This window comes from Panthera onca, chromosome D4, assembly GCF_046562875.1.
Source record: "Panthera onca isolate mPanOnc1 chromosome D4, mPanOnc1 haplotype 2, whole genome shotgun sequence".
In the NCBI taxonomy this organism is placed as follows: Eukaryota; Metazoa; Chordata; class Mammalia; order Carnivora; family Felidae; genus Panthera; species Panthera onca.
Window position 1 is genome coordinate 12,885,687 of NC_138351.1, and position 27,637 is coordinate 12,913,323.

The window sequence follows — 27,637 nt, forward strand, 5'->3', positions numbered from 1 at the left end:
GCGGGAGAGGTGATATGTGCAGGGAAGCAAAGCAGGCAGAGAACTATTATTCATTTATTCCTTCAACAGGCATTTCTGTGCCTACCTCTGTTTTTGATACTGGCTTGCTAAACAAAGAGGAAAGAGACGCTGTGGTCCTGTCCTATATCCCTTTCCAGATGGGGGGGGGGGGGGCAGACGTGCGGAGGCAGAGCTGTGGCAGGGATATTCACCTGTACATGGGACGCGGGGCCGGGAGGGCGCAATTCTGCAGGAGGGGAGGGGTATACGTGCAACGCTTTAGGGGAAGGGGAGACTTCAGCTGAATCCTGAAAAGTGTGCAGTCTTCATGGGGCAGGATGGGATGGGGAGTGGAAGGAATGTTCTGGAAACAGGCAGGGAGGTCGAGCAGCTCTGCAGGAAAGTGGGAAATGAGCTGGCGGTCAAGGACAAGTCACTAGAGCCTCGCTGATGACAAGTAGCCAGCACCTACTCTCTGCCCAGAGGATGGGGTTTTCTTTGTGAGCCACTGGCCCATTGTCTTCAGCAGAGAAGGTCAATCTAGGCACTTAGTAACTGTTTCCTCAGTTGGACTGCAAACCCAAAGAACTGAGGGACCGAATTAACACTTTCTGCTCTTCCCTTCCCTTAATCCTTTCTCCCTTGACATATGCATGAAGAGAAGACTACGGCCTGGAAAAGCTGACTGGATGATAATGAGAACACCCCCTAAACTAAAGGGTCTGCTGGCTCTTTCCAAGTAGACAGTGTTCTTCTCAGAGAAGCCCGAGGACTGAGCACAAAGCAGCGATCTAGAGACATACAGAGAGCTGAAGAGACTTCTGGAGAGACTCCACTCACAAGATACACTAAGGTGAGTTCCACTGGGACCGTTCATTCATTTGTTGAACACGGAAATTCTGACAGTGTCTGAGGAGGCCCTGACCCCTGGCCTGCACCCAGGGAGCCCCTTGCTCAGCAGGGGAGACAGACGGACACACAAACGCAGGTTGTCCTCTGAAAGCAGTGGCCACTGGGTCCTCGAGGAGAACAAAAGTCACAGTAACACAAAAGCAGTCACCACTGAGCTGACCACCCACGACGTCACTGTCCACCTCGACCCCTCTCTCCGGCCCACGTCTCTGGCGGCTGGTCTCTGTTGGGACCATGTGGTGCTACAAGGCCACAAAGAAAACAAAACGGAAAGCCAGAAGCCTACAGGCGCGCTGCAGAGCAGAAGAGCGAGTACTTCTACGGTAAATAAAAAGCAGGATTTTAGAACGAAGCAACGGGCCCCGTTGGAGGACTGCTCCAACCAGCCACGGATAACTGGGAGAGTTGGTGGAGTAACACCAGCTCACGAGGCGGACGCTAACCTAGCAAGAAGGATGGGACCAGGGGTGCTTTGAAAAAGCATGACTGGAATATCAAATCCATTAAGGGAGGCCCTTGAGAAAACTGTAGCAGCCCTCACAGGTCTTTGCTGACACCGTCCTCTTTACGACTAGAAGGATCCCTTCGGATCACGCTGCAGACGTCACCATGTGAACTGAAGAAGGGTTCTACTGCATACATTCGATGGCTTTTTTTTTTTTTTTAAGTTACAACTCCTCAAATCAATACTTCTCCTTTGTTTTAAGAATTCACAGGTAGGTGAGGGGCGCCTGGGCGGTTCAGTTGGTTGAGCATCTGACTTCGGCTCAGGTCATGATCTCGAGGTTGATGAGTTTGAGCCTCGCCTCAGGCTCTGTGCTCACAGCTCGGAGCCTGGAGCCTGCTTCGGATTCTGTGTCTCCCTCTCTCTCTGCCCCTCCCCCACTCATGCTCTGTCTCTGTCTCAAAAATAAATATAAAACATTAAAAAAATTTTTTAAAGAATTCACAGGTAGGTGAAATTATAACCTACATGTTATTAGTCAAAAGATAAAACAACTAAACTTCTGTTTATAATTTTTAGTATTGTTTCTCAAGATCAGGTTCTAACTAAATCCCCTCTTGCCTCCCCCCATACTTTGAAATTTTGGTCCTCCTTTTTGTTTTATGTTTATTTATTTACTTTGAGAGGGAGTCAGAATGCACGAGTAGAGGAGGGAGGCCTGTTGGTTGGTGGAAATAAAAAATTCCTAAGACACAGGATCTCGTCTTCATATTCAACACGATCTGGCTTTCCAATATTAGGGTCTGTTTCCAAAAGCACAATGTGAATCTAGGGAACATAAGGTCCATTTGTCCTTGGAAAGAGGCTGGGATAAAGAACAAAGAAGAAGGCTGGCATGTTTTAATTTTATAATGTGGCAGAACAAGTAAAGCTCTGGAGGTTTCAAGATAGCAAGACAGCAGAAGGCTCCAGCCGCAGGAGCAGGCAGACCAGCATCTGAATCCCGCTCTCCCACTCACTGCTCTGACTCGGCGCCCTTACTCATCCTTCTCTGATCCTCCTGAGAATTGAGGACAACGGTTACTACCCACCTCCTGGGGCAGACATGAGGATTCATCGGCGACCACGTACACAGGGCACCAGCTCAGGGCCTGTGTATGCACAAGGCACACAACCAACGTCTGACGAGTCTTTTAAGATTCCAGCAGCAACGACAATCACTTCCCCCCAAGGGGGAGTGTTCACCAGGATAACACGTACCCATGGAGATGCTTTCCTCGTCTCCCTCTTCTTGTTTCCTTCCTTATTAAACTTTTACACATGGATAAAATTAAAAATCACGTAGAAGGCTCTCTAAAATCATACTACAATAGACTCTAAATTAATTTATAGGCCCCCAGACTCCTACTGGTATCTTGGTGAGAACCGCACATTGCCGGCTACGGCTGGGGGTATATACAACAACCGTGTGTGATTTCTGGCATGCCCGCTGTCTCCCAGTCCAGACAGCATCTTGCAACGCGAGGGTTGAGGGTGATGCTATCATGGCGAGGGAGTTACAAAAAAAAAAAGAATCAGGTGCATATGCAGGCGTTAATTTACAACAAAGCCACCCCAAGACCTACCGAGATACCCTTCTGTGAGGACCTTGGTGAAAGACTCCGGCTGGCTCTAGCCAACCTTGACCAGTCCCAGTACACGTTGGTCATTTCTTCCAAGGAAACTCAGTGACAAAAATTCCACGTTGACAAAAGGTAGGAGAAAATAATCCTTCAAAAATGACACAGTTTGGGGCGCCTGGGTGGCGCAGTCGGTTAAGCCTCCGACTTCAGCCAGGTCACGATCTCGCGGTCCGTGAGTTCGAGCCCCGCGTCAGGCTCTGGGCCGATGGCTCGGAGCCTGGAGCCTGTTTCCGATTCTGTGTCTCCCTCTCTCTCTGCCCCTCCCCCGTTCATGCTCTGTCTCTCTCTGTCCCAAAAATAAATAAAAAAAAAAAACGTTGAAAAAAAAAAATTAAAAAAAAAAAAAAACAAAAATGACACAGTTTTACCAAATGTGTGACTGGGTTATTTAGTAATTTCACCTGTGTAGAGTGAGACGCAGCACCTGAGAAATAAATTTTTTTGTATTTTTATTTTTTTAACATTTATTCTTTTTGAGAGAGAGAGACACGAGTATGAGTGGGGGAAGGGCACAGAGACATAGAGACACAGAATCTGAAGCAGGCTCCAGGCTCTGAGCTGTCAGCATAGAGCCCGACGCAGGGCTCGAACCCATGGACTGTGAGATCATGACCTGAGCTGAAGTTGGACGCTCAACTGACTGAGCCACCCAGGCACCCCTAGTTTTTTTTTTTAAAGTCACCAAGCAACCCACATACCCCATGAGGCCCAAGCACCAAGTGCTCATGGACCTTCTTCACTAGTGCTATGAACTGTGTCCCCCTCAAATCAGATGTTGAGACCCTAGCACCCAGTGGGGTAGTATGAGGAGACGGGGCCTTTGTGAGGTAATTAGGTCACAGGGATGGAGCTCTCATAATGGGATTAGTGCCCGTACAAGAAGAGACACAAAAGAGCCTCCTTCCTGTCTCTGCTCTCCACGGTGCGAGAACACAGCAAGAATGTGGCCGTCTGCAAATAAGGAAGGGGGTCTAAACCAGTAGCTGACCATGCAAGCACCCTGATTTCAGACTTCCCAGGTTCTAGAACTGTGCGAAGTAAATACGTTTGGTTTTTTTTAATATGTTTGAGAGAGAGAGAGAGAGAGAGAGAGAGAGAGAACGTGTGCACGAGGCAGGGGAGGGGCAGAGAGAGAGAGGGAGAGAGAGAATCCCAAGCAGGCTCTGTGCTGTCCAGGCAGAGCCCAATGTGGGGCTTGATATCACGAGAACCGGGAGATCATGACCTGAGCAGAAATCAAGAGTTGGATACCTAACCGACTGAGCCACCCAGGTGCCCCAATTTCTGTTGTTGAAGTCACCCAGTCTGCGGTGTCTTTCTTACACAGCAGCCCAGACTGACTAAGACAACCAGACACCTTTCACTAAGTACCTGTTGACTCCCACTTTAAAATACAACTTTAGGGGCACCTGGGTGGCTCAGTCGGTTAAGCGTCCAACTTGGGCTCAGGTCATGATCTCACAGCTCGTGAGTTCGAGCCCCGTGGCGGGCTCTGTGCTGACAGCTCAGAGCCTGGAGCCTGTTTCAGATTCTGTGTGTGTCCTTCTCTCTCTGCCCCTCCCCCACTCGTGTTTTGTCTTTCTCCCAAAAACAAATAAACAATAACCATTTTTTTTTTAATACAATTTTAACAAGCTCTGAGCAATCACGCCCCAATTTAAAAACTTCCGCGGTTCCTGCTTGTGTAGACAATAAATCCAAGACTCCACCCCGGCACTTCAGGCACTCCAAGGTTTGGCCTTAGTTTCTTCACCACTTTTCCCCCTTCCGGTTATTATTCTCTACCATCAAGCCAAACTGAGCTATTTCCTGCTTCCTGTATATAACCTGAGGGTTTTTGTGCACTGCCCTTGTCCATGTTCTTGTCTCAACTGCACATGTCCATGAGCCTCCAAAGCCTCATTTCCAGTGTTACTTCTTTAGTGAAATCTTTCCTATTCTCTTCGGTGAGTGGGAGCCCTCTCCCATGAGAATTGCTGATGTTTCACTAGTGCTGTTCTTTTTTTTTTTTTTTTTTAACGTTTATTTATTTTTGAAACAGAGAGAGACACAGCACGAACAGGGGAGGGTCAGAGAGAGAGGGAGACACAGAATCAGAAACAGGCTCCAGGCTCCGAGCTGTCAGCACAGAGCCCGACGCGGGGCTCGAACTCACGGATCGCGAGATCATGACCTGAGCCGAAGTCGGACACGTGACCGACTGAGCCACCCAGGCGCCCCTCACTAGTGCTGTTCTTATATACGTCACTTTTTCCTTTATGTTTTATTGAAATACTATAGAATAGTTTAATTACAATGCTTTAATAAGCACTATGAGGGCAGGATGTGATTTATTTTGAGGGAGAGAGAGAGAATGACCACGTATGTGACGTGAGCAGGGGAGGAGCATACAGAAAGGAAGAGAGAATCTTAAGCAGACTTCACGCCAGCACAGAGCCTGACTCAGAGTTCAATCTCACAACCGTGAACCGAGGTCACGAGCTCGGATGCTTAACCAGCTAAGGAACCCAGCATGTGATTATTTAACGTTTACAAGGTTCTCCATAAAATATACAACAGGAGCCTGATAAATATGTCGAACACAGGGAAGCACGCACAGACATCGATCCTTTTGTACCGGAGGACAAAGAAGACACAAAATACGTTGATGCACAGAGTTGGTCCTGAACCCACGTAGCACTGCACTTACGTGCTCACACAGTATCAGTACCCAAGTGCAGATCAGGGTTCTGTTTACTGATCCTTGATCACGGTCTCTTTGCTTGTCCGACACTGTTTGCAAATCACACGTCCTCATGTGACGAGTATTGTGGATACGACAAGAACTCTCAAAGGTAGCATTTCAAACAGACCATAATCAAGCACTCGGTCATTCAATTCCTCACCAGGCTGACCACTCCGGTTCTATATGGGATTTCAAAGGCGTGGTTGCCTGTGGCAGGTGATGGGACGTAACCTTCTGCTCCAGGGACTGTGTGGGGCTTCGAGAGTTCCGGCATCCCCGGAGAGCTTTTTTTGCTGCGCATCTTGGTTGACCCAGCTTTATCCCCTTTCTCAAATAAACGCACATTGTTTTCCTCACTGATTTAAGTTGTTTTAAATTCGCCCTGCTCCATGTTAGAGTTATAAAAAAAGAAACAAATATATGATTAGGTTTCTCTTGCTCCAAGACATGTTTGTGCTTTTGAAAATTGAAACCGGTTAAGAAATCCGTAATTACTCACTCTCAATTCAAACTATATTATCAATGCACATTTCTGTTTCCTTAATGTGGTGAAGTAGGAAAGTTAGCACAGGCATTGTAGGGGCATAATTATGTCATTAAAATGATAATAGCCTGGGCCTAATGAAGTGTTTTATATACACATTTATAATGGATTCAATTAATACCAATGGAACATTTTGAGATAACTGTCGGTTAAAATATTCTAACCATTTTTATTCTCTCTTTTCCCACGGGGGGGGGGGCGGGGGGGGAGGGGCAGGGCGCGTGCTCCCAAGCCCTGGACCACCTTGGACCTCAGAGACAGCCTTGCAATGCAGGTGTCTCCTCAAAGAGAGGCATTCTCACTGTCAGCAAGCAATTCATTTTATTACCATCAAAAGGGCCTTAAGCTTCTGAAGCCACCGTCTCAAAGGCCAAAAAAAAAAAAAAAAAAAAAAGGCCGAATTAACTATTAACCAGTGTCATTATTTTAAGTTGAGGTAACTTACCAGCTGATAAAGCCCATCCGGAAATACAGGTTATCTTTTACCCTTTGAAAGGGCCTCACTCTAGGTGTTCGAAATGCATTACAATTTGTGATGGACAAGTGAGGCAGCCAACCTCTCATTTCCCCATCAGGGGCCTGCACTTTCCTTCCCAGGCCTCCAGACCTGAGTTCCGTAAGAGGAAAAACCAAAGTCACTTGTAGTTTACGTTAAGCGATGCAGCCAAGAGCACGTTATTTGCCGTAATAACACATCACCTACCAAGGACAGCCGCCATCTCTGGAAGGCTTACTATGTGCCGGGCCCTGTTCAGGGTACGTTAGGCCCATCACCTTGTCTAGCAAAGCAGTTCCTAATGCGTAAGACACCAAGCTCACTCATCGTCGTTAGCATCGTGAAAGCAAAAGACACAACACAGAGAACAGAAGGGGAGGCCACGGGACCCACAGTCACTCTTTTATTAGAACACAATGCTGCCGGGGAGGAAGCAAAGAGCCCAGCTTCTACGTGATCAAACGGCCTCCTCTCTCTACGGGTCGTCCTGACCTTCCAAGCAACAGGTGGACCCGGCTGCATTTCCCACCCACCCTGGAGAATGCCCACTCTCCTGCTCTGTTCCTATACCCTGAGCACGGAGGGAAGCGCAGAGAATTTACAATCTCACAGCACGAGGGTTAGAACGCCGAGGGCGACGAGGCAAACATCATTCTGAAGCCCTGGGATCCACCTACCTCTTCATCGTGACACTCGAACTGGTACATCCAAAAATTCTCCATCTCTCCAGGTGCTATCTGGGCAGCAGGGCGAGCTCTGGTGCCTCTACTTGTGAGCTGAGGCTAACTCCTGACCTCAGTGCCCGTCTGGTGGACTGTTTCCAGGGTGTTAGATGCCCAAGTCGATAATGCAACTTGTAACAGGAGATGTGACCACCTCCCAGGGTGTCCGGCTCATCGGCATTAACCCCTGGGCGCCCGAAAGGCCCCCGGCAGTCGTATGTCACTGGTCGCGCGCCATCACCTGACGTCTGTGAGAAGGGGCCGGCCTACCCCTTCTGGCAGTGACGCCTACTATTTCTGGGGAAAATAAACTCGGATCTGAGGTGCAACCAGAAACTTTCACACACTCTAAACTCTGCTACGTTTATAGAACCTGTGAAAAAGCACGCAGCTCATGTGTAAAGGAGGGGTGGAAGGTGGGAAACGGGGGCCCTCTCGGTGCCTGCATCAGAATGCACCTGGGCACACGGTGCCATGCAGGGCCCCTGCCTCTGCAGGCCAGGACACTGAATGTAGACTCACCACCCCGTACATTTGCTGCGTGCCCCCAACATCCTTGCACTGCACCCCGAGTAAGGGGGATGTGGCAGGCGAGCCCTACAAACACACCAAAGAAAGCTGTCCCCAGGGCCAGCATGATTTGACCCAAATCAACAGGTAATCTCAAGTCAGGCTCAAGAGCTGGGCCATGTCCACTGGCCCTCGGCAGAGGAGAGGAAGGTCAAGACAAATGCAGGTGGAAAAACGAACTGGAGGAAGCTTGTGGAAACAGGTGGCCAGGGTGGTTCCGAGGGCTGAAGATGGGACACAGACCTCCCAGTGCCAATCTACCTCGTAACAAGCCATGGCAACGGGGAAGGACACGGGTGCAAGAAAGAAGGAGGGCCCGGAGCACCGGCGAGACTCAGCCTTAATGCTGGCTTCAGCCTTTCTTCTCACCAAGCCCTTTATCACACATGCTGACAGGTCTTCCTCTGCGTCTACTTGCTTAGTGAGCTGTGATAGGGTCAAAAGGTAGAAAAAAGAGAAGCCAAGGACCTGAACAGTTCACAGCTGCAAAATCCACCCATGCTATGGCTTCCTGTGCTGTGGCCAACTCTGCAGGCCAGAGTTGGAAACAGGATGTCCTTCTCTCTCCCTCTTGCCATGTTTCTGGCCATGCCTGCTGGCAGTCGGACTGCACCTACTATAATCCAGGTCAGTGTGAAGCAATTCCTATAGCTGTCGGTCCCCATTCAAGAAAGCCCCTTTCAAAATGGCGAGCAGTGCAGGAGCCCATTTACAGCACTGGGCATCTCTCAAATGCTTTCTTCTTTCCATTCACTAGTTAAAAGACAGAAAATCTCAGGGTGTTGATTCTCAAGTGTCCAGATTGAACACTCCCCACCTGTGGACTCTCCCGAACTCATGGGAGAAGCCATTTCCCCCACTATCATCCTTCAACATTGCTTTGGTTTGGATTCGTGAACCACTGAGGGCAGGCTGAAGCCATTACAATCTTCACTGCTGCTATGGAAAGCTTATAGTATGTTCACTTATTAACCAGAGAACCACCATAATCAGACAAACTATGAAGAAAACCACTAGGCCTTCGGCACAGTTACAGAAAATGTCTACACCTAGTGTCCTGTTGGCACACAGAATTCAGAATTCTTTCCCTGGCTCTCTTATTTTCATTCTTTCCTTCCTTTAATGTTCAATCAGCACCTGAAACCTACTTGAATTATTCACCACTGCCTTCTCCATACTTCATCAATAATAAATAAAACCTGTGATGGAAAACGACCTGCAGCAAGGGGCTGGTTGAGACGGGAGCATAAAGAATCAATCCACACTCCACACCTGAGGGAGAAGTCCGGGCAACAAGAAGAGAGCCAGCCTCAAGGGCTGTTCCCTCCTGCATGGATCTCTTAGTCCAACGAGACCTTCGACTCTGTGCCTCTCAGCCTCTTCTGCATCATGGTATACGGAAGTGATAAATTCATACAACACACTGGGTCCAGAGCCTGGATGATGCTTCCAGGGTGGAATGCAACATGCCCAATGGCCCAGGTCACCCCCAACCCCAAAGTTCAGTGGGGATCATGAGGACACTGATCAAAAAGCTCTGCCCTGGAGCGCCTGGGTGGCTCAGTCAGTTGAGCATCTGACTTGGGCTCAGGTCATGATCTCACGGTTTGTGGGTTCGAGCCCCATGTCAGGCTCTGTGCTGACAGCTTGGAGCCTGCTTTGGATTCTGTGCCTCCCTCTCTCTCTGCCCGTCCCCTGTTCACACGCTAAGATAGACACTGGAAAAAAATATTAAAAAAAAACCACTCCAACTTATGAAGGAGTCTTTATAGCAAATTCCTTTGACACTGGCAGACCCTTGAGAATAAAGAGAAAATCCTCTCCTCGTGAAGAATCCTTCAGGACAATCCCTCCTGTGCCCCACGCCCATCGGCTGTCCTGAGTCCCAGCTCCTCCGACGTGGCTGCCCCGCTCCCGTCTGTGCTGGCCCACGCGCCCAGGCTGCTTCACGCCTTGTTGGCCGCTTCCGGATCAGCAGATCCCCCTCTTCTCAGCCAGACAACGAAACAGATACAGCCTCAGAGGTGGGAGAGGCCAACAAGGTCAGCTGGGGGTGGACAAGCCATGCTGTGTCCTCGGGTTTTAAGTCCACCATTCCTTTGCTGGCATGTGACAGACACGAAATGTGGTAGGCAGACTTCGCAAATGGCCCCGTGAGCCCCATCCCCGGGTGTCCAGACACTGTGTGATCCCCTCCTTAGGGAGGGAGTGTGGGCTACTGACTTAGCCTAAGCAATAAAATACAGCATAGGTGATGGGCTGTCACTCTCTGAGTGCATTACAACAGGCTGTGACATCTACCTTGCTATCAGCCTCTAAGGCCTTCTCACCTTGCTTGCTTTATCAAGTAAGTTGCCCTACAGGAGAGTGCCCGTGGGGCACCGAGGATGCCTCCGGCTGGCAGTCAGGTGGGAACTGAGGCCTGGAGTCCAATAGCACCCTTGAGGAGCTGAATCCTGCCAAGAAGCAAATGACCTCGGGAATAGGTCTCTCCCCAGTAGAGCCTGAAGGCTACCGCAGGCCGGGAACACTTGACTGCAGCCTCTGAGAGACCCTAAAGGAGAGGACCAGCCAAGCCAGGCCAGATTCCTGACCGCAGACGCTGTGAGATGACCACTGTGGTTTGTTTTAGGTCAGTGTTCTGGGGCAATTTGTTACTGAGCGGGAGATAGCTGAGACACTTACTTAAGGCTTCAGATGAAAGCATCGTGAACAGAGGAGGCCTGGAGGGGTCTGGCTGAGGGCGCACGGAAGGACTAGCCTAGAGTGGCTCGTAAACTCTGCACAGGCAGGGTCTGTGTCTATTCCAGGCAGAGCCTGTGTCTCAGTTGCTGCTATATCCCCGGTGTCTTGCACAGTGCCTGACCCATAGGAGCAACTTGAAGATATTTACTGAACGAGCTGATGAGAAATTGTGAGACAGACTTTGATCTGTGACCTGGGCCAGTAACCGAAACTCATTCTGGTTCACCAACAAAATGAAGCAGAAGAGCGTAGCTGTGAGGCCAGGCCCCGTTTCTTATTCACAGACGACACCCTGTGTATAGCTGGTGCTTAATGAAACCCGAAAGTGTTAGCAGGGGAACAAGTGTAACAACTCAACCCAATCACTGTATGGTACTTGGCACGGCAGAGGTTTAGGAACATTTGTTCCTTTCACATCACTCACTTCAGGAAGGCTTCCTGTCGGGGAGGTCTGCTTGGTGAAATACACTGGGGCCCATCTTTGCTCTCCTGGTAGATCCTTTGTTCTAAGGTTATTCCTCTGGATAATCTTCTGGGATGTTGACCTAGAGGGTCTGCCAAGCAACCCCCCCCCCCCCACTTTTTGTGAACATAAAAAAAGAACAAAGTTGGCTTTAATGGTCCATGCTGGGATGTACACTCTTCCACGGCAGGCCAGGAGGACACTCTGAGATGAGGAGGCTTACAGTCTAGTCCTTTCCAGAACACAAACGGGAACAGAATAGAGCTAACTATTTCAGTGCAATGTTCCCCTCCCCCTCTCCCCATCACCACTCCCTCCCTCACATGCCAAGAATACACTTCTTCCAGCCAGGGATTGATCCACTTGGGGGAAACCAAGGCCCTCAGTGAACATCTATCCATCCTAAAGCCTGTCTACTTGACTTGAGATCCTATCTCAACTCCATCCCTTGCTATTCAGATCCTGGAAAAACTACAGCTGGCTGGAACTCCCTGAGGAGGTGTGGACTGGCGAGGGGCAACCTCTCAGTTCAAAATACCTTAACAGGAACCCTTCACAAAAACAGACTCCTTCAGCAGCGGAACAATTGTTTCCTTTGCCCTTGTATGCTTGAGAATACAACTGGAAGGTCAACAGAAGATGCTGTTAACAAGTCTTAATGAATTAGCATGTGCACTTGACCTTGGTCAATAGTTTCCTAGCAACAGTCAAAAAAAAAAAAAAAATCCACCAAGGCTGATGCTGATTTCAAGGCAGGGGGAGAAGAAGAGAGGACAAGGAGGAGGTGACTCAAGGCATCCAAGGCTGAGAGGAAGCCAGGGCACCTCTCCACCCTCATTCGTTGTCTTTCTCAAAACTAAAGAAAAAAAAAGTGGGTGCAAAAGCGCACATGATCAGGGCAGGTGTTAACATCGAGCCCTCACTTTCCAGGATTTGGGCATTATTCCCTTCTTGGCTGGCTTCTAAGAAGTGTTAGTGTTCAAATGTCCTCCTGCCTCAACAGACTTTCTCCAACCAGCCTCTCGAATGGAGGACGCCCATAAAAGGCAAATGTTACCTGAACAGGGTGGTCTATGTTGCCATTAGCACTAATTAGCGGCCCAGTGTGACTTAATCGGACAGCCCTGGAAGACAAGGCTGACCATACGGTGCTGCTGCAGGCGGAAAGGGGGACCTCGGGTCACTGTGGTGCCTCACCAGGGTGGGCAGCACAGCGAGCTCATGCGGGCTCCGAGCGCTGCGGGGAAGCAAAGGGAAACACCAGCACAGAGAAGGTAAAGAAGGGGTGCTATGGGCGACTCCCTCTAATTCACAATTTGCCAATGGCCCACCCTAAATGTTTCGTGAGCTCCGACCTACGAAGGCAACGAACGCACTACACCTGTGCTTCTCAAGTCACATTTCCGCAGGGGACTCCGTGTCTGGGAAATCCCCTTCTCTCACGGGTCACCCTGGGGAATAAATCTAACTCATTTTACTGACGAGGAAACTAGCTTGAGGAAGAGAGCAGCTGAACGTAACCGCAGCAGATCCACTGCAGGGCCAAGATTTACACATAGCGAATACTCAGTGGGCGTCCACTTTGGGTGACGTGCTCTGATACAAGACGAGGAAAGGACGCTGTGCCTTCAGCTGACTGACAGTGAGTCAAAGAGGCAACAGGCTCATCCTTTACGAGACAGGAGAAAATAAGGTCATAAAGGATTAAGTGTTAGACTGTAGTCCACAGTTTAAGTTGGTGGTTACCAATTCTGAGCGGGCCTGACAAATACTGATCCCAACACCCAACATCCTGATTCTAATCAGGAAGCTTGGAATCTTGGGAATCATTTTTAGAGAGTGGGGCCTTGGTGCAATTGAATGGGACTGTGGTGTGGACAGAAGTGAGAGCCTGTAAGATGTGCGGCATGGGAGCAAGTTTGGGTAAACAGAAGTAAATTTGGAATTCATAAGTACAAAGCCAACGAGTGAGGTGAGTCCAGGTGCTGGGGGATGGGAATCCTTACACACCGAAGGAGCCATGTGGTCTCGATCCAGTGGGGTCTGTCTAGTCATGCCTGGAATTTACACTAAGAAATTAGTTCCTGGGGGATCTCTTTGTCTTTGCCCAAGACAAAGGGAATCAGATATCCAGGGTGATTTGCCCTCTAAAGCTCTGTGAAATGCGTCAAAGACTGACTGGTAGGCTGAGGCCCCTGGGTCACATAACCCAGATATATTCAGCTATTGTGTCTAGAAAACTGAGGCCAAAATGTCCAGCCCAACTCTGAATTTTCTTCGATCCATTACTCTTCTTTAAAAAAAATAATTTTTTTTAACGTTTAGTTTTGAGAGACAGAGACAGACCACGAGTGGGGGAGGGGCAGGGAGAGAGGGAGACAGAATCTGAAACAGGCTCCGGGCTCTGAGCTGTCAGCACAGAGCCCAACATGGGTCTCGAACCCACAAACCATGAGATCACGACCTGAGCCGAAGTCGGACGCTTAACCAACTCAGCCATCCAGGCACCGCACCCCCCCCCCCAAATTCATTACTATTCTTATTAAGTTTTTGGTGTCCCGCTGGCATGGCCTGACCCACTGAAGAAATCAGTTAGGCACACCAAGCACACAGTTGAGTGCCTGTTATCCCAACACCCTCTCTATGGCTATTCTCAAGAAAGTGGCCACTGAAAACTGTCTCAAAGCTAGTGGGTTGAGGGACCGCATTCTGTATTGAGAACATGCTTCCAGTTAGCCTGTTAGTTAGTAACAGGCTAGTTAGTTAGCCTAACTAGTTAGTTAGCCTAACTAGTTAGTTAGCCTAACTAACTAGTTAGCTAGTTAGTAACAGTTAGTTAGTTAGTAATGGGAGTGGGTCTCATTTGGAAGATGATCATGTCTATAGATAAATCACATTTCATAATTCCCCAAGACTACAGGGCCCAGGTTTAATTGGGTTACCACTGAATTCAATTACCCATGATATATCTGTTCCTCTCCCTGCACCCTCCCTTCCTCCCCTCTATAGCCCCGATCCGCTTATCAGAAAATATTGAGAGCGCACAGTCGGGGGAGCTAACAATTTTTCTAAAGACCCTTGTGAAGTTTCCTGAGCTCCAATTGATTAAGCGATCGGGTCAGACATACAAACTGTGGCCCTGTGTGCTGAATTTCTATCTGGAAAGTGATGACAGATTTCTCTCTGGCTAAATCATCCCTTTGCTTCCTGGGGGCTCTCCCCATATTCCACACCACAGTGTCACACAGGCACTGGCTAGTGAGACGATCCATTAAGAAGCTGAGAAAGATTCCTCCTGGGAACGGGGTCGAGAGAAGAGGAAAGATTAGAGTCTGGGAGTTAAAAAAAAAAAAAATCAATCTTCCCATCACTTCATTTCATTCCACACAGCACAAAGTCCAATTGGAGACCTTGCCTTCTGCTGTGCAGATCGGGCAAGAGGTTTGCCCCAGTGATTCCAACGCGGCAATGGTCTGAGGTCAGTGGGGAGACACCTGTTCAGCCCTGTAAACAGGGCCTCTCTGGGGCAGGTGGAATTCTAAAGGTGAGTTAAATAATCAGAGACGATGCTTCAAATCCAGGGGGAGAGAGCAAAAGCACAGACTCTCCCACTCCCTTTTGTTTTTTCATGACTGAAATTAATTATTTGCACTCTGAAAGGGATTTCAAGGTCAAGCCTTTTCATTTTGAAGTCTGTAACAGTAAGATCTTCACCTCTCTCAAAAAAAATGACCCCGGTCAGTTCAGGTCCTCACAGTTCATGGAAAAATGACTCCCTTTTTTGTTACTGACAACTAAGTTCTGTTACTTCGAACATTACTCCCCACTGGCAGGGATAGGACAATCTGCTGCTGGTCCTAAGTTGCAGAATGGGTTGCAAATGTACCCTGGTAAAGGAAGGTATCTCGAACACATTTCATTTTCAAGGTAAAAAGCATTAACCTAGGGGCGCCTGGGTGGCTCAGTCGGTTAAGCGCCTGACTCTTGATTTTGGCTCAGGTTATGATCTCATGGTTCCTGGGATTGAGCCCCACATCGGGCTCTGTGCTGACAATGAGGAGCCTTCTTGGGATTCTCTCTCTCCCTCTCTCTCTGCCCCTCCTCTACTTGTGCTCTCTCTCCAAATAAAAAAAACCACGAACCTAAATAAGTATACAAATCTGAGGAATCAGCGCATCCACATTTGACCTCAGCCGGCGCTGTTCCCACTGTGGTAAGTAGTATCCCTGCTTCACGTCCTCCCATCCATGCTCCGTGGTTTCCAGACTCAATGCCCGTTACCCAGCCCACAGCTCCTGAACTCTTCAAACTTTTCACTGTCAAGGTGCAAATCCACTTCCCAATTAGTGTTCTTCAACCCTCCGCCTTGACCTACTTTTCCTTCTCTACTCTTCTGTGTGTGGAGGTGAGCCAAATGGAAGTGTGCATGCTTCACACACACACAGAACCTTACATGTGTCTCACCATATGACACAGTGACCATACGACACATTTTCTATAAATCATGCACATAATAGAGATGTTGGCTCTTCTCTCTTTTGTCAAGAAAATGGACAGTATCATTGAGATGATGCTGTACATGAATGATCTCTGAGGGATTCTACTCTTTTATATTTAAAAAAATTTTTTTTAAATGTTTATTTTTGAGAGAGAGACAGAGCATGAGTAGGGGAGGAGCAGAGACAGAGGGAGACACAGAATCCAAAGCAGGTTCCAGGCTTCGAGCTGTCAGCACAGAGCCCGACGCAGGGCTCGAACTCACGAACCCTGAGATCATGACCTGAGCTGAAGTCGGACGCTTAACCTACCAAGCCACCCAGGCACCCCTACTCTTTTATGTTTTTCATTTAAGGCAAAGAAATGGGTGAATATAGTTTGAAAAGTCAGGCTTTTGGCAAACACCATCATCCCTTTCCCCATTTTTCCTCCCTCCATGGCCTCATTGCCCAGTCTTTCAGCATTCCTTCTGGGATCTTCCACACTCGTGCTGCCTCACCTCAACTTTTCAATTTTAGCCATTATTTCTTGGCATCTATAAAAGACCAGGATTTACCTCTTTTACACTATACCTTCCCTCATCCTCGTCATGTCATGATTTCCGGCGAATCAATGTTCAGTGTTTATACTCTGAAGACTACACCTATGCTCCTCCCTGCTGAGACACACGCGGTGTATTATTGCATTTCTTGCCTGTGTAACAATTGTTTTTCGCGCAAATAACTGCACTTTTTCCATTTGCTTCATTTTCTGTGTACTCATCAATAATTTATGCCAAACTCTGCTAAAACAATCGAAGATTCCTCTTGGTACAAATATATTAGGAAATCTCTCACTTCCAGACTTTCTGGAAACCCTCCAGGTTCTGGCCCACACTGCGCTGGCTTATGCCCTGTCCCTCTACACAGCTGTCATCTGGGATCTCCTTCTCCATCACCCAGGGGAGCCCCTCTGTTTCTTTCCTGTGTGGGACCTCATTCCCCCAAGCTCTTTTTTTTTTTTTAAGTTTATTTGTTTTGAGAAAGAGAGAGAGGGACAGAGTGAGTGCAAGTGGGGGAGGGGCAGAGAGAGGGAGACAGAGAGACAGAATCCTAAGCAGGCTCCACACTGTTAGTACAGAGTCTGACGTGGGGCTCGAACTCACGAATGGTGAGATCATGACCTGAGCCAAAGTGGGATGCTTAACCTACTGAGCAACCCAGGCACCCCATATTCTTTCTTGAATTATGCTCCCTTCTCGGGGAGCAATCCTCTAGTAGCCTCCTGAGCAAAGGTACATGGGATGTAAATTTCCTGGGACCCCGCGTATCTGAAAACATGTTGATTCCACCTTCACACTCAACTGGAAATTAGGGTGTGTAGGCCTGCCAGTTTCCAGCATTGCTTTTGAGAAGATCAATACCATTTTGAGGGTGATCAAAGGACGGTGATTCCTGACCATTTGGGACCTGTTGTAACTTCTTGGCAAGCCCGCAGGATCCTCTCTTCCTCCTGTCTGTTCTGAAATTTCTGTGCCCCCTGCCTTTTTTTATTTTTACATCACTGTTCTAGGTACCCAGGGCAATCTTTTTGCCGGCAGTTCTCAACATCTTTTGTTTCACAATTTCTCCATTTTATCTATGTTCTTACTTACTTTCCATTCCTTTTGCCTTCATTGTTCTACTTTCTGGATGATTCCCTCAACTTTGTCCTCCTCCTACTGAAAGATTTAAAAAATTTTTAATTTCTGCTATCATATTTGCTAGTCAAAAAATTGGGGGGAGGAATTTTTTTTAAAGATGGCATCCTATTCTTTTTTTTTTTTTAATGTTTATTTATTTTTGGGAGAGAATGCGAGTGTGTTAGAGGCAGAGAGAGAGGGAGACACAGAATCCAAAACAGACTCCAGGCTCTGAGCTGTCAGCACAGAGCCCGACATGGGGCTCGAACTCACAAGCTGTGACGTCATGACCTGAGCCGAAGTTGGACGCTCAACGGACCTAGCTGCCCAGGTGCCCTATTCTAATTCGATGCCTCCCTTATTTTCTCCTTTCTGAGGATACTAATAAGTATCTTACGGTTTTCTCTTGCTCAGCACACTGCTTTTATTTCTTCAAGTTCCTTTCTCCGTTTGCTTTTTTGTGTCTTTGTCTTTCATGTTATAGATGTTCTTCAGATGTTTGGTGATCCTTGGGCGTGCACTCATTTAACAACAGTGGGTCCCCAAAAAGCCCACTGGAAGATTCATGAGAGGCAGGAAACTTCACTGCAGTGAGATCAGGCGGGGACCCAGGTGTTCTGTCGGGAAAGCCCCAAACATGAGTATCTGTAGTTATTTGCTCTTGGGCCTGTCTCCTCCGGGGGGGGGGGGGGGGGGGGGGAGGGGGGTGCAGAGGAAGGGAATACTCTAACCTCCTGCAAGGGGCCAGGGGCTGGTGGGTTCTAAGCCTGACAGCTAAGAATTCTAAGGCATTCTCAGCCTCTCTCACTGCTTAGTAGGCCCTGTGTTCTCCAAGGTGTCTCATTCCTATTTTCATTAGTGACTAGTGTCCCTAGGTCCAAGGCTTCTCTGAGTCACCCTTTCCTTTACAGTAAACCTCCCACCCTCTGTGGAGCCGGGGGGCAAGGGGTGGTAACCTGGTGCCTGAGCTGGAGAAGGAATCTAATGTTTCCAGTGACAGACTTTCCAAACCATCTTTTTTTTTTTTTTTTTTTTTTTTTTCAGCCATATGCCAGCCACCTGAAGTACGCGGGGTCTCTAATTCCTGAGCCTTTCTGGGGGATTCATGGCACGAATCCTCACCGACATTTAGCAGAGTCAACAGAAACCTATCAGTGTATTAGTCGGTATTGATCAGGCCAGGCTGTGTAACAACCACTCCACATCCCCAAGGCTTAGAACAACACAAGTGTATTCCTCTCTCATGCTACACGTCCCCAGGGTCATCAGGGAGCCCTGCTCATCACGGTCCCTCGGGACCCGTGCTAAGAGAGATTCCGCCATCTTATGCCTCATCATCTTTTTTTAAAAAATATTTTTATTTATATTAGAGAGAGAGAGACAGAGACAGCATGAGTGGGGGAGGGGCAGAGAGAGAGGGAGACACAGACCAGAAGCACGTTCCAAGCTGGAAGCACAGAGCCCGATGCGGGGCTAGAACTCGTGAACTGTGAGATCGTGACCTGAGCAGAAGTCGGACGCCCAACCGACTGAGCCACCCAGGCGCCCCTGACCCCATCATCTTAATGCGAGGCTTCAGGGCTCCTGCTCAGCAGGAGCATCGCACATCACCACTCTCACGTCAGAGGCCACGCCTGACTTCCAGGGGGTGGGCGAGAGCGGCACCGGGCTCCCTGTGCCTGAAGGAAGAGGACAACTGGAAGCCCCGGGGAGCACCAATGTCTCCTGCAGCCAGCCCCACTTCGGGGTCCTGGCAGTGTGTTCTTTGCTGCTGCTGTCTCCTGGTGCTTGTGGCTTTACATCTTTTTCTTATTTTACCGTCCTTTTAGTGCAGCTCTGTGAGTAGAGATAAACACCATTTCCAGCTGCACAACACCCACTCAAAACAGCCACAACCCTCCAAATGACGCCGGATGCCTGTTACTCCCCATCTCTCTGATTCCACCATGCTCTGTTCTCTACTCAGAACGAGTTTTTAAATTTTAGTTTTGAGAGAGAGAGAGAGAGAGAGAGATTGAAGAGGAGGGGCAGAAAGAGAGAGGGAGAGAGAGAATACCAAGCAGGCTCGGAACTGTCAGCATCTGTGCTGACACGGGGCTCGAACTCTGTCACCGCAGAGCCTGATGGGGGGTTCGAACTCATGAACCATGAGTGAGATCATGACCTGGGCCGAAATCAAGATTCAGACACTTAACCAACTGAGCCATCCAGGTGCCCCGCAGAATGATTTCTGTTGGCTAAAGAGAGACTGGTAGATTGTGAAACTTTTCAGAACTGGTCATTCCTTAACAATTTTTCCAGAAGGGGTTTGGGAGGCAGTTTTCAAACAGACGAGGAATAGAGAAATCTTTACTAGAAGCAAAGCACTTAAGTATTGGTACAATTTTCCAGAAGCAAGTATTTTCTTTAAAAAATTTTTTTTCAATGTTTATTTATTTTTGAGAGAGACAATGCAAGCAGGGGAGGGGCAGAGAGAGAGGGAGACACAGAATCCGAAGCAGGCTCCAGGGTCCCAGCTGTCAGCACAGAGCCTGACGCAGGGCTGGAACCCACGAGCCATGAGATCATGACCTGAGCCGAAGTCAGACACTTAACTGACTGTCTGAGCCACCAGGCGCCCCTGAAAACAATTATTTTCGATCAGTGCTGGGCCTCTAGTATATGTTCAAGTTCTGGCTAATGAGCAATCCCATTTTCACATTCCATACGACTCGCTCACAAACAAATGCCACTTTGCTCCGGGAAAGAGCAAAACTCAGAAGCAGATGCAGCCATCAGCGGTTCTCTCTGGCACGTTGGTAATGCAGGTGGTTTTTATTTCCTTCTATTTACTCACCGTAGTTTCTTATGCCATTTGACAATGCACTGCTCCTACAGCAAGAAATCCAAGGCCCCTTGTCCAGGTCTGCTGACCACGACCACAAGGGGACAGTCCCCTTTGCTAAAACCAGACCTGGGCTAATAAAAGATTTAGCGAAGTCTCAAAACCACAGATCTCGCATGGGCCGAATGTCCAGAGGATACATTCGTTTCCTGCGAATCAGTGGTTCTTAATCTTTTATATGTTTTAGAATCACAGGGAGAATTTACAAAACGAAATAAACCAAAGCAAACAAAACCAAAACATATCCCTGGCCCCCACCCTAGGTATTCCAATTTGGAAAGGAAAGGCAGTAATTTGTATTTTTAACAAAAATACACTCTCCCGGCAGACTTTGGGCCACACTTTTTTAACAGTGCTTTTTCATTTTCTACAATAGCATACACAGAGCATTCAGTAACTATTTTTTGATGCTAAGATGGAAATCAACATAATGTATATACTTCTATTTTCCTCTCATGATGCCATCCAAGAGGTAAGAAATGAAGATCTTTCGTTTTTTTAAAAAAACCTTTTAATGTTTTATTTTTGAGAGAGAGAGAGAGAGAGAGAGAGAGACACGGAGGGAGGGAGGGAGGGAGGGAGGGAGGGGCAGAGATCGAGGAGGACAGAAGATCCAAAGTGGGCTCTGTGCTGACAGCAGAGAGCCCAATGCGGGGCTTGAACTCATGAACCATGAGATCATGACCTGAGCCGAAGCGAAACGCTCAAACAACTGAACCACCCAGGTGCCCGTAAGGTCCTTCCTATGAATGTGGCAAGACAGATGGAATAAAACCCACAAATCCAAACAGCTTAAAAATGACAGGCAGAGTATTTTAAATAAAGCACAGGTTTTGCCTTTTGCTTTGCATTAACTCTTCATAACCTAGTAAGCCCTACTCACCAATCTCTGACCATCAAGCTGAATTTCTGACAGAATGAATTTCTAACGCATCATCCGATATCCTATCATAATTCTAGCTTTTGAATGAAACATCGTGTAAGAGGCTTAACTTGTTCTCCCAGTTCAAATGAATCAAAGCAAGCCCCAGCCCCAATGTGGGCCGTGTTGTGGGTTTGTCGTGAGGCTGCAGGGACCACAGGGTGAAGTCGGTTACGTCAAGGAGCTAGTGTATGTGAGAAAAAAGACAGCAACTGGACTTAATGCTCTTGCTACTTCTTTCCTGATGGCTTTCTGAGTTTCTAAAAGGATGTAGAACCCAGTCTCTTGCCACATTCTTACTCTTTTTTTGAAAAATTTTTAATGTTTATTTTATTTTGAGAGAGACAAATATACAGACAGACAGGGGTAAGTGGGGGAGTGGCAGAGAGAGAAAGAGGGAGATACAGTATCCAAAGCAGGCTCCAGGCTCTGAGCTGTCAGCACAGAGCCGGACGCAGGGCTTGAACCCACACACCACAGAGATCATGACCTGAGCCCAAGTCGGACGCTTAACCGACTGAGCTACCCAGGCACCCCGACCATCTCCTTACTTTTGAAAATCCGCTCCACTTCCCCTACATTTGCAAAATGCTGCCGTATTTCCTTTCTTGCCAGAAGGAACCTGGCGGCAGCTGGAGGTCAAGGGGAAGACTACACGTGAGTGCACTTGTCTTTCACTGTTGGCAAGTGACAACAGAAGGGAGACGCAGAGCATCGCTGAACTACCTGATTCAATGCTGCCCCCCTGCTGGGGAGGACGCAGATCCATTCCCAACCAGTTTCCCACCTTTCCTGAAAGGTGCCAGCGATTTAATTAGCTACCAGCAAATGTTGACTGTTACTGAAAGAGGAGGTGAACGATACCCCTGACCTCTACAGCCCTTCACGCATAAGTCGAATGAACAAACAGCTTCCAATAATGGCTTCTCACTCCAAAACATGGACTGAGAAATAACCTGGTGCAATCACAGGATGCAGAATTAAATGAAATTGAATTTAACCTCCTAAACCTTCTTTTAGTCCAAGCTCCCATTTTAAGTGAAAATGCTTAAAAATTATTCAAGAGAAGCTTTAGTGCCAGGCTGTGGAGGCAAAGGTTAGCCTTCTCGATTTATTTTGAATGGACTGTGACATCCAAGCTTACCAGCTTATCAAATTTCTTAGATATTTCAAAAATGGAAAATAAAACATTAGCAGGGGCAGCAGGAGCCTTCTGTACATTTTCCCAAAGAAGCACAATTCGGCTTAAAACCCCAAACAGGACTTTTGTGGAGAAGGGTGCCCGGGCTCCCTTACTGCAAGCCACAACGTGAGGCACAGTGTGGGTGAAAAACTGCAGAAACTTCTGGCAGGAAAAACCTCAGAAGGAGTCCCTTGATGCCCTCCAAAAGGTGCCACAATGGCGGTTCCAAACTGTTAAGGGGTTACTTTAAGAAAGTGGCTCTCAAGTGGTGGTCCTGTGGCCAACAGCATCAGTACCACCTGGGACCCTGTTAGTTGACCCTCAACTTCACCTGAGCCCTGTGATTCTGGAAAACAGCAAAGGTAACGAAACCTCCCCCCTGCCCTTTTGTGTTCTGGAAATAGCTTACTGCAAAGACCACCCCCCCCCCGCCCCCCGCCATGACTCACCTAAGACTCACAGGGCTCCCCTTGATTACCTATGACAAGGTCAGACACAGACCCTTCAAATTCACTTTTTTTTGCCTGAAAAATGATTAGCTAACTGTCCATCAGTCAGAACAAAATGTCGGTTAATTAATCTTTGCCTGAACCTTTTTTGTTCCTCCAGGTTCTTGAACTTTTGGCCAGCCTACAACCCTTCCTCAAGGGCCCCTCTGGGTGGGAACAGGCTGGCCCCCAGTTAAAACACACTCGTGTCTGCAAGGCATTCAAGCCACGCTTTCATCCCTGTTCCCCATGCCTCCTTCCTTCTAGCCCACTTTGCTCCTCCCTATAAAAGAGACCTTCTTTTTGCCCAGCCACAGAGAACCTTGCAGATTCTACAGCCAGAGAATTTAGGTTATGAAGAGTTAACACAAAGCAAAAGCCAAAACCTGTGCTTTATTTAAAATATTCTGCCTGTCATGGCATGTGACCGCTATATGCCCGCCCATCCCGTTACAAAAGAACCTTTCTCCCCTTTGCAAAAAAGCGTTCCCAACCGAGTCTCTCCTTGCTCAACCCAGATGTGGTTTTTACTTGACGTGACAATTACAAATTCTCGGGGTGCCTGGGTGGCTCGGTTAAACCTCTGACCGGCTCAGGTCATGATCTCACGGTTCCTGTGGGTTTGAGGCCCGCATTGGGCTCTGTGCTGACAGCTCAGAGCTGGAGCCTGCTTAGAATTCTGTCTGCCCATCCCCCCCGCCTCTCCCCTGCTCGTGCTTTGTCTCTCTCCAAAATAAATGTTAAAAAATTTTTAAAAATAAAATTCTCGTGTCCCACCCCTGGGGCTTCTAAGTGAGAAATGAGGGGTGGGAAGAGTGTGATGTGTCTAGAAATCAATCTCTGAACACACGTTCCAGGCACCATTTGAGAGCCATCCCTCTAAAGGTCTGATAAGTGCCTTCAACACTTAAATGCCGATCCACCTGTGTTTCACTCAGGGGTGCTTAAACACAAGCCGCTTCCGAGGCTCCACGTGGGCGCGATTTTAGCGTCCCCCCACCCCAGGACCCCTTTTCTCGTGAAGTCATTTCCCGATGGCAAGCAAGGCCACGCGCGCAGCTGGAGCCCAAACCCGCGCGTACTTACATCTCCATCCACCGGCCTCTGGTCGTCACAATCCCTGGTGGGGCTAATGTCCTGGCGCATGACCCAGATGGGCTCTTTGGGCTCGTCGGGGGTGTAAGGCGAACGGATGGTCCTGGTTTTCACCTCCTCGATGGCCTCTTTGATGTCCTTGATGGCCAGCGAGATGGCATCCCTTTTCTCCTTGCTGTACCGCTGCCCCGCCTCGCCGCCCGCGGTGCCCGCCGCACGCTGCTGCCCCGCCAGCGCCTGCAGCTCGGGGCTGTCAGGGCGGCCCCCGCCCGGGGTGGGGGCGCGCTCCAGGTCCTGCTCGGCCTCTGGCATGTCCTCGGCCGCCTTGTCGAGGCTCTGCGAGCTCATGCTCTGCTTGACCTCGGCCACAATCTGATCGATGTCCTCCTCCTGCTCGTAGCTGTCCATACGCGGGTAGGGCGCGAACTCCGCCTCCTTCTCCGGGCTGTCGGACTCGCCGTCGGAGCGCTCGTCGTAGTGGTGCAGCCGCGCGCCCAGGGCCTCCTGGCGATACGCGGCGGCCTCGTCGCGCTCCTGCTCGTACAGCCGCAGCCCGTCGCGCGCCTCCAGCTCGGGCGCGTCCCCGATCTCCTCGTACACGTGCTCCTGGAGGCCCCCGTAGTCGGCATAGGGCTCGGCGTAGGGCTCGTCCTCGCCGCGGTGGAACAGCCGGTGCGTGTACACGTAGCCCGAGTAGGCCGCGTTCATCGCCTCCTCGTGCTCCAGCGAGTGGAAGTGCAGGTGGTTGGGCAGCGCGCGGCGGTGCGTGGCCTCGGCGTGCTCGGCCTCCGCCTGCTCCGTGTACTCCTCGGCCTCGGGCCGGTACTGCACGGCGTAGGCGCTCTCGTCCTCGGGGTCCTGCGCGCGCTCCGCGTCGTAGCCGTCGCGGGCCGCGGCGATCACGTCGCCCTCGGCCGTGTCCGTGTGGTTGTGGAAGCCGCTCTCCGTGCTGGCCGAGCGCGCCAGGCACTCCCCGCGCTCCTCGTCCTCCTGCTGCCCCGGCGGGGCGCGCGGGTCCTCGACGGCGCGCCCGCGCCCGGGGCGGCCCGCATAGCGCTGCTGCTGCTCCTCCACCTCGGGGTGCTCCAGGTCAGCCTCCACCGACTCGTTCACCTCCCCGCCTGCCGCCTCGTCGGTCACCTCCACCTCCGCGGAGCCCTCCAAGTGGTTCATGGTGGGCGTCGGGCCGGCTGGGAGAGAGGCTGGGCCAGAGGCTGGGCCGGCTCACTGCGTGCTCATTTTGCTCCACCCGGCTGGGAAGACAAGAAGGGGAGGGGCTGTTAACGAGCTTCATACTGTTCTGGGCTGAGCACCCAGAGAAACCGTAAAAACAGCTGCTATTGACCCCTTCTGAATCCGGGTCAATTAAAAAAAAGATTGCAAATTTAAACTCAGCCCGGCAGCACACAGTTCATTTTCTGCATTGCATGTATCGTAATTTGTAATTACATATCTACTTGTCTAATTGCTTGCTGGCTTTCTCCTTTCCCCACCCCTCAGACTGAGAGCCTCGCGAGCGGTTTGTTTTCCCTCCACCAAGCTTACTATTCAGGTTCCATTTCTGATGCATATGAATAAAGAGTACTACTAAATTGAATGAGCCAATTGACACATTTTCCATCTGCTAAGGGATAAATCTCTCCAAATTAAACTAGGATCCTGGATACTTTAGAAACGGTTCTTTAAATAAATTTCAAGGGGAAAAAATCATCTCGAAATGTTTTGAGCTGTTGCTGTCAATACAAATATACAGCCATTCGGAGGCAGGCTACCTACCCTCAGAGGGTTCTTGTCCTGTCATTACTGGGTCTGTTACCTGGGACCGGTGGCTTAATTTTCTGAGCCTCCACTGTGAGAACCCACTCATTTGCTACAGCTGTTCCACAGGGCAAAGACTCTGTGGTCAAGTAAGTTTGGGAAATGCTGACTTACAGTTGACTTTTCATTGTGAAGAATCTAGGAGTAAGACACAAGATGTGGGGGTTCCCAAATTTGTGTGACTAGGACCCCCCCACTTTTTTCCCCTAGAGGCCAATGTTCTGACAAATACACTTAAAGAAACACTAGTGTACTTCCCATATACCCTGGACCTAAAAATTCTTTGACTCTATGAATTACCATGATAGCCGGTACTGGGTATGTGAAAATTGTGGCTAATTTCTTAAAAATATGGGTATGTCTCGGGCACCTGGGTGGCTCAGTCAGTTAAGTGCCCAGCTCTTGACTTCCTTGGCTCAGGTCATGATCTCATGGTCGTGGGATCCAGCCCTACATCGGGCTCCATGCTGAGCATGGAGGCTGCTTGGTCTCTTTCCCTCTCTCTCTGCCGCCTCCCCTCCTGCCCCCCAAATAAGTAAACATTCAAAAAAATATAGGTATGTCTCTACCTATTTCCAGAGAAACCTGTAGAGACAGATTTGGTTTCAACTTCTCTCACTTATTCTTATCACATATTATTATGCTTATTTATGGCATAATGTGTCCAGTGTATGGAAATAAATATAAAGGATGTACAGAATAACAAAAACAGGTAGGATCCGTATGATTTCAAGACACCTGCAATAAATGGGTTCAATAATAAGGAGGCTTTTCTTATAGTGTTCTTTTGGAGAACCCACATTACAATTGGACAAAATGGATGGGCATGAACTCTTTTTTAAAATTATTTTTTAATGATGATTCATTTTTGAGAGAGAGCGAGTGAGCGCAAGCAGCGGAGGGGCAGAGAAAGAGGGAGACAGGAGAATCTGAAGCAGGCTCCAGGCTCTAACCTGACAGCACAGCTGTCGAACCAGCACAGCTGAGCCGAAGTCGGACGCTTAACCGAATGAGCCACCCAGGGGCCCTGGGATGTGAACTCTTTAATGGAGCTAGCAGAAAGCTCCAGGAGGCATTTGATTGACTGTCTAATATTGCAATGGAATACATTCTACTCAGCTCCCCACCACAACCATGGGAATTTCCTTCCAGCACTATGACAATCTCAGCAGTAAAGGAGGGCATTTGGAGCTACCAAGTTCACCTTTAAGCAGAAATATCCTCTTCCCTCATTTTTTCATGGATCCACCCCCTTCCCTCCCCTTGGCTGACTGACACACCGGAAGAAAACAATGATGGTTTACTAGAGATGATCAATCCTTCTTGCTTGCTCTCCTTGACAGGAGTCCCGCTTCATACAAATGAGACCCAGTCTCCTCATGAAAATTGTGGCCTCTCCTCACTAATGCCTGAGAAGAGGAACTAGGCCTAGGCATGAGAAAGTTTTCCAAAAGCAAGTATGAGGCTCTGTTCAGACTTTGACGGATGGTTAATGCTTTGAACAGAAGAGACAGGTATTGGTGCTGAGGGCCCTGGTTCAGTGGCCTTGCAGGGATCATGGAAAATACAAAACAAATATCCAGTTGAGCACAACACATAGACAAGAACGGTGTACCCACATTTCCTTTATGAAGACTCTCTGGATAAGACAACAAATTAAAAACTAATGTACAAATCTCAGTCTCACGGACACAAAGCAAGCGTTCACAGAGAGGGATCCTGAACGTACCAAACACTTCCCTGGGTACCACTATCCTGAGATATGTCAGCCGTGTGTGGTTAGTGC

General features: G+C 48.9%; 1 protein-coding gene and 1 long non-coding RNA gene across 10 annotated transcripts in view; one reads left to right on the forward strand and one right to left on the reverse strand.

Annotated features, from left to right (window-relative positions):
• APBA1 (amyloid beta precursor protein binding family A member 1) overlaps positions 1 to 27,637 on the reverse strand; it is a 208,543-nt gene that overhangs the window by 44,064 nt on the left and 136,842 nt on the right. For all 9 annotated transcript variants that reach the window (XR_013551478.2, XM_060610097.3, XM_081790874.1 and 6 more), the window contains exon 2: positions 24,025 to 25,286. Coding sequence is in view for 8 of the 9 variants with exons in the window: in XM_060610097.3 (XP_060466080.1) it covers positions 24,025 to 25,206 (1,182 nt within the window). In the remaining variant the exon portion in view is untranslated. The remainder of the gene's footprint in view (positions 1 to 24,024; positions 25,287 to 27,637) is intronic.
• Positions 3,896 to 22,511, forward strand: LOC144613985 (uncharacterized). Its single transcript, XR_013551483.2, has 3 exons — positions 3,896 to 4,076; positions 20,722 to 20,817; positions 21,883 to 22,511. It is a non-coding gene; the product is annotated as an uncharacterized LOC144613985 (long non-coding RNA).